Raw genomic sequence first — 12,779 nt, 5'->3', positions numbered from 1 at the left:
AAAAAAAACGCATCTACAGAACTACGTTTTTAGTATGTACATTTTTTTCCTTTTAAATCCAACTTTATACTATAATACGCAAAGTCAGTTCTATTGTAATAAAATTATATATCGCATTTGATCGTATATATATTTATAGCGTACACATATGTAAATTGTATAAAATATTTATCGATAGACTGTATTTTCAGATGAGAATTACAAGTAATATGACTGAATATGATTGGAGAGAAAAAGAAAACGAAGCGCCATGATAAAAAATTCACGTATGATAACTCATAACGCTCAATTTAATCACACAATGAGCGCTAATATTAATGCATTATTTCGCGACCCCGTCCAACTTTATTGGACAGTGGGTGGTAATTGATTTTCATAGTGTAGTCGATAAGCTCTTCCGCAGCCACGAGAGTACATCGATTACATTAGCATCAGGGTAAAAAGGGATCGAGTTTAATAAACCTCAGTGGATATAATCTTAAAGCGGTATTAAAAGCGAGTATGGCTTATCTCAATGAGCTCGCTTCGTAACACTTAAGAGCGATGCTGAAAAGAAGAGCGTGTGCGCACTTTTTCCATTATACGTCTCTCCGGATTAATAGCAATTTTTTATACGTAAAATATAGCAATATATATTTTTAAGTCACGTAGTATCAGCGTTTCGCATTTTTATTTTCCGATTATCCGTAAATGAAGTCCCTCGAGTCCCTTCAATTAGTCACTCTCTGCACGATACGATTCTTACCATATCCAGATCCGATCGATTCGCGACGTCGCATGCCACTCACCTCTTGTTTCGATCGACATAATAACGACGTGAGTGCCGTCGTGGACGGTGCCGTCTACGGTCAACGATGGTCAGACCGATCGTCGCCGTTTCCCTGGAGTTTCGCCTGGAATCCGCACGTTCCCGATCGTCCCGACTGTACAGGGAATCACATCTGCCTTCGGACCCGATTTCCGATCGATCTCGCGATCTCGTTATCATCCAAATAAACGACGACACTGTGATCATCTTCGCACGTTTCTCTCGCTCTCGACTGTCGACAGTCTTTCATCGAGGCGTAATAATTACGATAATTGTGATAATTCAGCGTCTCTCGAAACTATTCTCGTAGGTTCACTTCTCGCGACATCGATACGAACTCGGAAGAATAACACCCCACGGCGAATTTAAGAGAGACACGTTCCATTTCTTCAGCCTCTTGCGCATGAATCTCATCTTGTGGCGCGAAGCGCCACCAAAAATAATGATCTCATTGGACTATATCATAATAGATAACAGAATCACAAGTTATTTTTTTGCAATCTATATTTCATTAAAACTTTTCGTCCATGAAATGCATGGATGCATGGTAAAGTTTTCCGAATGCATTACGTGTATTCGATCTATTTTGGATAAACTTGTAGATTTCCTTTGGGATTCGAGTTCTTCTCTGAGAGAAATTTTTCGATATTTCGAAATTCTAGAATCTAGCAATTTTTCTTTCACTTGCATTCTACCTTATTTTACCTCACTCTTATTTACGGAATGTAATTTCGCCTGAATCGCAAATTATCGCATAAATTTAAAATGATTTTAATATTACAACTTTAAAAAATCTGTCTCTATTTCATATCAAACATAATATATATTATACATGCACCGATAAAAAAAATATAAAGAGAAAAGCTATCTTGATACTGATTAATAGATAGATATAATTAGAATTAATTTAATTAAAACAGAGATAGTCAACGTGAATCAAGTATTAAAATCAGTTTTAATTAGCCGCTCAAATCTCTAAAAAGACATAAAGGCATTAAATAATAATAAATGTAATGAAAACAAGCTCATCAGAATCTTCTATTGCATTTCGCAATCTTGTTCCTCGGTCTTTGAAAATTAACGTTTGTTTTCTTTATGTTAACTAAATTTATTTCAAGCAGTATTTGTGCCAAGCTCGTGCATTTAAAATAAGCATAATTTATAAACAGAAACTGAAAACTGCATATGCGGTTTGTACGCATAAAAAAGCGTACATTTAGGAAAAGAATTATAATTCTTTTTATTCCATAAATCATAATCTCTAGAAAATACTCGACGTGCTAATAACTTCTTGAATAATTTGAAGGATAAAATGTTGTCGGAGTATTACATTAATCTTTCCTTATAAATTTATAAATACGATGTTTTCCTCGAAATATTAATATTTGATAAAGAAGAAAATCTCACAATCTCATGTAACACGCAACAAGAAATAGGCCACGTTATGTGACAAGCTTTACACTCCGCGAGAAACTGTCATATGGATGTTGAACAAAGCTGACAACGCAATAATCCAACGTCATTTAAATTGATCCGCGTGCTACTTATTATGAGAGCCAGCCAATAACATATTATCCAAGAACAATATTTATTGTTTGAAAGTTGTCCACAGAGCTACGTGACGAGCTAGACGGAAATGCGTATCCACGAACAAGTTAACAAAAGGGAACGTTCGTCTTTGAAGAATTACAAAGATATCGCGCAAGTAATCGTCAAAGCTTCGCGTGATCAAGGTAAATTGCGTGTATAACGTTTGTGGCAAAATGGGATAAATATTTACGATAGATACGAGATAAAAGATTGAGGGGAAAAAAGAATCGCGCAATTAAAAAAATAATTTTTCTGATACAAGGTATTCCTTCAAACGAAACGACTACAGAACAATCTATATAATGCGTGTCCTGTTATATTGGTGGACACAATAGAAATGTCGTCATGACATTTCTCTTATGACATTTCTTTTCTGCTATTATTGTGCTAACGAAACATCTACGAATAAAAGCGCGGCATCATCGACAAAAGGGAAAATTAAATGTCCTCTCAACCTTGAAACTGTGTCAATCTAACAAATTTATAGTTTATTAAACTACACTTTTATCATAGTTTATTAATAGAATCTTAATTAGAGATTTTATATATTTTATATTTTATATATTATATATTTTATATATATTTTATATATATTTTATATATATTACATATTTTATATTTTATAAATTTTATATATTTTATATTTTATAAATTCGAAATTTATGAAACTAATTCGGAATATAATTCGGTATACAATAATAATGCTTTTTAAAATTATGTTATTCCAAAAATTGCTTTGCTTTATACAGGGTGTGCAATATATAACCTAAAACTTGCCCAAAATAAATAATTTCCATTATAAATTAATAATTAAATGCCTGGACGCGGTATAAATGGCGTAAATATGCTGCACGTATATTTCTCTGACGCCATGAACGAATCTCTTGTCGCACGTACCGATTCTTAGCATTTAAATTTATAATGCTCAACGAGTGTGTTCGAGTTTAATGGATCATTAATAGATTGTTTTATCGCCTACGAGATACAGGACGACATTACATGTTTTTTCTAATTATAATCTACATTTCTAACGACATATAAAATTTCTTCGATTGATAAGTAAACATAAGATGCGCGTTGCGAGACAATAATTCCATTAAATATCTTTTGCCAACACGACAATTAATTTATACCGATAGTTTTAACAGTATATTCATTGCTCTACTCGATATTGATTATCATTACCATCATTCGTCATTACCTGCTCTCATCTAATCAAAATGTCATTAATAAACATAAGCGTGCCATTATTTATATGCAAATTTGCGAAGATTGTAAATTATTATAATGAAATTATAAAAAAATTAAATTATATGATTTAATAATAATGTAATAATGATGACTTCATTTTGTTAAACACAAAGTCGATTGAAAGTGAAGTAATTAACCTCGGCTGGTAGCTCGATTCTTTGTTTAACTGCGACCGACCATGACTTGTGACGTAGACCGATGACGTCATTGCTCGAGTGTATAATGCTCGAGCGAAACTAAGCATATTATAAAAGCAACGCTTGTTTCTCTGACAAAATTAACATCAATATTCGATGTTTAATGAATATTTTATTTAGAAAATAAGATTGTAAAAGACATTTCCACAAGAAAAATTTTTAACAATACGACTTATCCGATATTCTATATGTTTATAAAATTAATACAACATTTATGTAAAAGTGAAAATATTCTTTAAAAACAGAGAAAATAGAATGAAACAATACCGATGAAATTAAGTTTAGAAGATTGGAGAAAAGTGTCTTACTATTATGAGCAAGAGAATGGTGATGAAACCACAATTCTTTGTTTCATAGTACAAGAATATTCACAATTACATTAAAATTCGTACAAAAGAAGTCAAACTAAAGCAAATGATTAGAAAATATCTGCGGTCGAAAGTCGATAGAATCCATTAAGAAAATTAGATTTTTTAGCACGACTCAACAAATATTTCGGTCGATCAACAATCGTTTAGAATGATTATGCAATGAAAAAATTGCATCTATGAAAAAAAAAATTTTTCTTACGTTGCACAAATGATCGTGATGCACGGCACACATGTATTAATCATATGTAAATATTTTCATATGTATAAAATGTTTTTAAAACGTTCTCACGATTTTCGTATTTCCGAAAAAAGAAATGAGACAAATAAGAACTCGCATGAAATTTTACAAACGCGTTTCTGCAACTGATTTCTCAAACAGATCAATATACAACACATGATGAACAACCCTATCGTTAAAATAAACTTGAAATGGATTAAATATGGGGAAATAAAATCTACAAGAAGAAAAACACTCGCGCATTCCTCTTTTTTTCCTTCTCTTTCCGAGATTACAAATCAGTCTTATATCACACGGGGATATATTCTGTTGATTTATCCACGTCACCGTTCAATCAATGAAATAAGCACCGCGATAACAATACTGAATCTTCAATGAACTTAATAATCAGTTGATAAAACGTATGTATATCCGAGAGGAATGCCGGATTTCCTGGCATGCGTTCGAAATGTTCCGAATTAATGCGAACGTCATAAGTAATAAGGAAGCAACACGTATAAAGTAATTAAAAAAATATTTCCATCATTATGATGATTGTTTGCATGAATATACGCAAGTTAATGTTTTATGACCTGTCATTAATGGATTTTAAGAAGTAAAAATTTTATTTTATTTTTTAAATAATTCTAATACATTTTAATTAAAGCAACATATGGCTCAATTTAATTATTTGATTATTTAATTTAATTTTTTTATATAATTATTTACTTATATTTATATATTTTTTAATTAATTTTTTAATTAATTAATACTTGTATACAATGTTGTATAGAAAGCTTTCGTTGTAAAATTAATTCGAAATTTCTCTAAAATTCAAAATCGAATTTCTAATACGCAAAATCGAATATTGAAAGTCTAATTATCATTTAGATAAGATCGAGGTGAATTAATAAGGTAACGCAAAGCGTAGTATTTGAATTGTAACGACAAAGAGGAAAGTACAAGACTAGAAACCTCGTTACTGCTATAGCTATGCTTAAATTATTTACGCGGCTGCATGCACATGCACAATGTGGCGCAGGAAACGAAGTCGATCTCGCGATGGAAATATTATACCCGTCATAGATAGACGTGAAACGTACTCGCTTTTTATCGCTTTGTAATTTGACGAAAATATATCGCGTTTGTCATAGATACTTATTTGAAAGTAATTTAAATATTTCACTATTGCCTTGCACTCTTACAACTGTCAACAGGTAAAATAACAATTTACAGAATTTTTCTACGTTTTTAATGTTTCTTTCTTTATCAAATTTTGTGCCTAAGTAAAATTATTATTTCATCAAATTATTATTTCATCAAATTTGTTCTTGAACGTCTTTGTCTTTATTTTTTGCATATTATAATAATTTTCCACTACACAATTCGATAAAACAATCTTATGTTTATCTCATATTTAAGAGCATAGACACAAATGTTGATACCGATGCGCCAATAAATGAATCCGCGTTAAATTTTTCACGGCACGCACACCGATAAACCTGAATTAATAGCCGAGCAAAATGGGTAAAAGCATTTCGCGGCAGCTCGCACGTAGCTCCAGGAGCAATCGATAATCGTGTACCGTGCGATAATATCAACGGAAAACAGAAACTAAAGATTTGCGACGCACCATGAGAACCGGCTTTCGTCCTTGACGAGGATACCTGAATCTCGACGAGATTAAACGAGCGTCGCTCGATCGGCAGAAACGACACAGCGGACATAATTAGACTACGTAACCGCGTAACCGCGATTAATTAGCAACACAATCGCCGCGCGATACGGACGTGCCTGGCGCATGAGTTGGACGACGAGACAGGGGAGAGAGAAAGGAGAATAAAGTCGCGCTCGCACCGCGTTCGCACGTCCACGTGAGTCGACGCCAACTAAAGTTGACGGCCGCGATTTCGTGGTCACGCGACGCGGACGCGCGCGCATTTCCGCGGCTGCGGCTGCGGCTGCGACGTTCCCGCGTCGTCGTCGTCGTCGTCGTTATCGAGCAACCAGCGGATTTGTGCGCGAGAAAAATCGACGGATGAATTGACGCTTCGTATCCCTACTCTTGTCACCGTCGTCATCGCCGTTATCATCGCGCGACCACGTGTCATACGAGGATGACAGCGATAAAACGTAAACGAAGACGCGAGCGATGCTCTCGTTTCGTCGTCGACCGGTAGTTTACATTTCAACTAACGACTTTGGAATAACAATATAGCTACAGTTTCCTAACATAACCGAGCTCCGATAGCAAGTCAACATTGGTAAGGCTCGATAGAAGGTTCTGAAACTAATGGCGCTAATGACTTTGATTACACTGGCAGCGAAGGTGAAATGCAAACACTTCAAGATTCCTTGTTTGCTTCTAAATTGATTAATGAGGAACGTTAAATAATTTTGTCGAAGAAATGTTTACTCGATAAGAAAAATGCGATGGCATTTTTCAATTAATAATAACGAATGATATTAATCGAGGCACTCGTTGAATGTTTATTTCTAACTACATTATTCGCCGGCGACTACATTGTCTCTTCAATGTCAAAACACACTCGAAAACTGAACTTTGTGACAACAAAGCTGTCGGAATCGAGGCGATCACAATACCGATACCGACCACCGTAATTCAAATACATAATTCCGCTTTGTCGGGTGACGAAACTTTTTTATCTAGACAGGTCATCAACCAGACATGCGCCGGCACCTTTTCCAACAATAACTGATTCAAAACGAACCGTTGTATGGAAGAAAAAAAATCTATGCTACATAGATCGAATAATATTTTTTTTTCCGTTCAATCGCGGAACATTGTGTTTAAAACTTTCATCCTTTTTAAGTCATAAGATTAATTAATTCTTTCCTAAGGATTAATTAATTCTTTCCTAAGGATTAATTAAATCTTTCACGAGACAATCCCACGCTATCGCACAGAATCTACATCTGTCAGATCAACATCATATTCGCCAAAATCTCCACGAAAATTGCACTAAAGAGACTTCACTGAAATGGAACCGTCTCCGAAATTACCATTTCACTCTTCCGAGAAGAATCCCGAACGATTCCTTCGATTTGGAAATTACACAATCACGATTTGACCCGAAAATCAATACGCGGTAAAGAAGAAACCCGCTCGAACGAAACTGTCGAACGCCAAGTTTTTATCGGCGGGAATCAGCAAGGAGAAGGATCGATTATTATAATGTTTATGTTTATCTCTTCCGAGAGTGTTTACAGAGCGGAAAGTTATGTTAATCGGCGTGCGGTGTCCGCATCTGTAATTTATGATCGTCCTTGAGGTCAGACAACGGCTGACTTGTTATCGATCACTTTCACTTGAAGGTCCAGCCATGAGGAAAGATGAGATTATGAATTACCGTGATAAATGAAATTACGCCATACACATATATCATCGTCAAGTTATTTCTACTACGTTACTTCTACTACGATCACAGAGGCTAATAAAAATGAAATTATATACATATATAATGGAATGAATATCATCGATATCACTTTTTCACCTATTCGGGAGAAGAAATTTAATTCTATATTTTTTTTATTTTTTTCTATAATTTAATTCTATATTTCTTCCTTTGAGAAGAAATTTAAGTTTATATTTTTTCACTATATGTCTTCAACATAAATATTTAAATTTTGATTAAAAAATTCAGCTATAAAGCTTCCAAATAAAATTCCAGTGAAAATTAATTTAATTCTATTTACGAATATATAATAAAAGATTACTTGACAAAATAGCTTCGAGTTTGTTACATCAAACTAAAAAGAATAATTATTATTTCATTACTTTAGCATTTATTTAAAATCGATTCGTTAAAGAATGCGTGTGTTTTCCATATATTTAAATATAATCTAACCAAATATGGAGAAATAGTTTCACAATCACGATGTGTAGAAACGTCACGTATGCAAATCACGCAATATGTTAAACACGGTTCGAGATGTTAAAAAAAAACTTGAAAACAACGACGCGATGGAATTAATGACAATTCAAAAAATGCAACATCCACAATATTTATCATCAGACTTTTGTGGTTACGCGCCAAATATATTTGATTGTGAGTAGAGATATCGTGAGTGACATGCTTTTAAAGCATCTTTTCGCGTAACTTTTTGGATACCTTTTCGGATAACTTTTCTCATGTTTGCTCTGTGTCGACTGGACATCAGTTTAATACAACTCAAATTCTTCTTATCATCGTACATAAGCCGACAAAATAGCGAAAAAACAAATATATGTGAAAACACGTAAAAGAAATAACGCGATAAACAATTTCTAGAAAGTCTCTCGATTTAAAGCAACACAATATTCGCATCACGCGGTTCGCACAATCGAATAAATCTCTGCCTTTGTTTGTTCAACAAATCGACAAATAGACGCGCGAGTAAACATTCAAATTAGCAAACAGTCGCGGATAAAATGTTCAATTTTACGTAACGGCTTGTCAATCCACTTGGAAGATCCGCTAAATTTTCTGGCAATATCCATGGAAAAAGAATGGCAGCGTAGAAGTCTCTAATCCGATTAGAATATCTCCGAGGGTGACAGAACAAACAGCGAGGGATCTTCGCGTCTCCGCACGTAAATATCTGCGTATAATGCGTTTTATGTCGCATGTCCCTCTCGCGTATGAGTCGATTTCTGTGCTCGTTCCCTTTTTCGTAAACCGTATGCACGATATCTCGTGTTGCTACGTATTACGTGTGCGTGCGCATGTGTACGGTTAAAACCCGCTTTGTATATGTGTGTACAAATCAGATTTGATCGAACCCGACGATAGTTCGGCAAACATTCGTGCACCGCCAACGCGCAGACTTTTATTGCCTTCAAAAGGACGCGACGCGGGGGCATCGCACGATATTGGGACTGGTCGAATTTTAACCTTGTATTTCAACACATTGTACTTCTTTTATAAATGTTCTATCGACAAATAACTCTGCATTTACTAATTTTTGAGATATAAAAACGATCACTTTTCTGCATTCATATTAAATTATGTAAAAAGTATTATACTTGCGTATTTTTCTAAAAGTTTTAGTAGAAGTTTGAAAATAAAGAAATTAAAAAAATGAAATTATTCATTAGAAGATTTAAAGTTCTTTTTCGACAAGCTTCGTTTTAAAAATTTTGAAAACGTAAGAACTTTTAAAACCTAATACAGTGTAAAATCAATAATAGTACTGCTCTTGATTCAAGTGTTATCCTTTATATATATATATATATGTATGTATGTATTTATGTGTGTATGTTAGTATTTTATATTTTTATATTTTTTTTATATAACAAAATATAAAAAAAAATTATACACACATCTATATAACAAAGATCACATAATAATTTCCGAGGATTATAATTTTACACAGAAAAACGAATACGATATATATAAAAGAGATGTTATCGGTTCGCTTGTAATTACAATTTTTAAGTAAAATTAAACTTAAATGTAAAAGTAAGTCTATTGACTATGCATCAACTGTGTTTGTATGCATCTATTAACTATATAGACAATAAGATATTTTTGAGCCTTGGAATTTATTCATGGCATTGACTTTTAGATACGAATATTGTAAATTTTCATTTTAATATTTTGTTCAAATAATACTCTAAAAAAATCTGGATTTATAGATTTTTAAACGATTTGTCGGAAATCTGTAAAATTCGTATATAACAAATATGTGCATGTGTATATGTGTATGTGTGTGTATTATGCAGAACTACAAAGTATTCACACATATGTATATACACACATAAATATTGCTGTTATTTACATAACAGGATATTAGCATCTAGTATGTATCAATATATTTTCCTAATGAGAGGGACTACAAATGTTACTATTCTGGATTTATACCAATTTATTTACTTTTATAATTTTTCAAACAAATGCATATACATGTATCTGATATGTGCGAGTTTTATAAATTTCTGATGAATCGTGTAAAGATCTAAACGTGTAAAAATCTTTAGATTTTTGTAGAGTATTATTTTAACAAAATATTAAAGTAAAATTTTATAATATTTATATCTCAAAGTATATAATAATAATATCCATCTTATACATATACATATATATATATATATATATATATATATATATATATATGCAATATGTATAAAATGAAAACAACGTGATTGCACGAATATCACTGAGTGTGTATTTTTCGCGCAATACACGTAACTTACGTAAACTCTTGCTACGTCGACCTTGTTACGCAATTGAACAGCTTAATAATAGCATCATCTGGACTTACCTATAACAGAAAAAAAGCAAAATTTTTATTAAGATATACTCTATTCTGTTTTGATATAATATATAATTTCACTTATCTAAGTTTAATGTGATTTCAATATGTATATTAAGATTATTTACAATTTTTATAAATCATACACACACGCATACATACACAGAAAAATTGCTCTAAAACATTTTCACTTTTAGAACTAAACAAACATCATAAAACTAAGAAATATAAAAAAATTATACAAGATAAAATATTAAATTTTTTAGAAAAAATAGGTATGCTACTCCATGTCATTATTCTTATATAATTTTTTCATCGTCATAAGCTTGTACACATGTCATTTTATCAGCCACAGATCGGCACCGCATGAACAAAACAGCCATGTCATCCAATAATAAAATTTCGCATTCGTTACCCTCATTAAATAAACTTTATGTCATGGATTATTATCGAATTATCATTTCGATGTAGATAGGTCAACTTAAAGTGGAGTATCTGAACTCATTTAAAGCGGGTCAATGGCCCTTTAAATCGTGATATACGCGTGAAAATATGCTTCATGTAATGTACAAAGAAAAAGCGTTTAAGTAGCACTAACTAGATCTCTCCCTTTATTATCTAGCGTAAAGCATTTTAGAGACGCATCAAATTTTTCCATAATACGTAATTATATTGATATTAATCATTATATACGCTTTTTTAATAATTAATTATACTTATTGTTAGCACAAAAGAATGATAACATCCATATATATATTTTTACTGTTATAATTTAAATTAAGAAAAAAAAATCTGTTTTTTTTAACAGATTTGAAATAAACCTTTAATTTCCACTACGTCGTTTTTGTTTAATGTGTTATATCATATTCAAAAAATGGCAAAAGAGATATAGAGCTGGCATTAAGTCGGATTACACATTACTTGGGATATGTTCACAAGTCTCAATCTTTGAAGCTTTTGAATTCGTGTCTTCCGATCTCTCTGAATGCCTTATTCAAATATTACATAGAACATGGTTTTAACATGCTTGACGTCATGCGTAATAAAGGCAGCGGCTTTGTAATCCGTTCGAGAATTCTCGAGGTTATCAGAAAATATCGGGAATTTGGGAACAATGTATGAAATTCCACATACATGGAAAATCAATGTATTTGTACGATGTATTTGTGCATACAAAATATTAAATCGTATATCGATTATGAAATCGACAATATATGTATGTATATTTTAGATTCACATTGCTATTCAAACTAGAATACATTATGCGAAATAACACCGTAAAGTTTGCTCAAATATACATATTTTATTTGAGTTTAGCTATCATGTTATTTATAATTAACTTTATTATGGAGATGAAAGTATACCAGATTTATTCTATACAGATTTTTTAGTTTTACTATCTTTAGTATTTTTTTAGTTTTACAATTTTTACAATTTTTTAGTTTTACAAATGACAGTGAAATAATAACATATCTGTCTATTAAGATTGATCAGCATTTTCACAATCAATATTAGGGTCATTGGAGCAAAGCGCATTTGCGACACGAAACAGTTATTAGAATTAACTAGAATTGGGTAAGTTATGGACAGAGCTAGAGTATAAAATGAATCGAGCTCTCTGGATACACGAAGCGTTTCAAACTTTACGATAGAACGATACAAGCAGGACTAGTGACCATCGATAAAGAAGGTAGCTACAAGTCGGATGCTGATCGATCCATTTCTACTGCCTAACTGGATATTCCTGTTCCGTTATGAGCCGTTTGGCGGCAGCTGAATGATAGTCTTGTGTCACTTGAAAAATCTCCCTTATTGGGTAAACTTATTGTTCAAAAACTATTATACATTATAAAAGAATCTGTTGTACAGTACAATTAATATATATCATATATTAATAATTATATCATATATTAGTATAATTAAATTTCACAATAGCAGCAAGTTATCAAATAAAAAAATCCCGCAAGCATTTTAGAGAGGCACTAAATTTTTCTACAATAATGTAATTATATTAATATCGAATAAATGCTGATCATTAATATTTATATCTTGACTGAGTGCAAAAATAAAAAATCCGTACACGATTATAG

At 32.3% G+C, this 12,779-nt stretch overlaps 1 protein-coding gene across 17 annotated transcripts in view; it reads right to left on the bottom strand.

The window, feature by feature from the left end:
• The window catches only part of Dnc (phosphodiesterase dunce), a 315,712-nt gene that overhangs the window by 75,447 nt on the left and 227,486 nt on the right, over positions 1-12,779 (bottom strand). Inside the window, exon 1 of one of the 17 annotated variants that reach the window (XM_083101566.1) lies at positions 789-1,030. The exons of the other annotated variants lie outside the window; for them this stretch is intronic. Within the exon in view, the coding sequence (XP_082957692.1) occupies positions 789-1,015 (227 nt within the window). The 5' untranslated portion in view covers positions 1,016-1,030. Of the gene's footprint in view, positions 1-788; positions 1,031-12,779 lie in introns of those variants that run through there. 17 annotated transcript variants of the gene reach the window in all.

The sequence above is a fragment of the Camponotus vicinus genome, unplaced genomic scaffold (genome assembly GCF_025532165.1).
Source record: "Camponotus vicinus isolate PSW18456_S1 unplaced genomic scaffold, iyCamVici1.0 SCAF_6, whole genome shotgun sequence".
Lineage (NCBI taxonomy): Eukaryota > Metazoa > Arthropoda > Insecta > Hymenoptera > Formicidae > Camponotus > Camponotus vicinus.
Note: the sequence above shows the minus strand (reverse complement) of the source record. Positions and strands in the feature narration are given on the sequence as shown.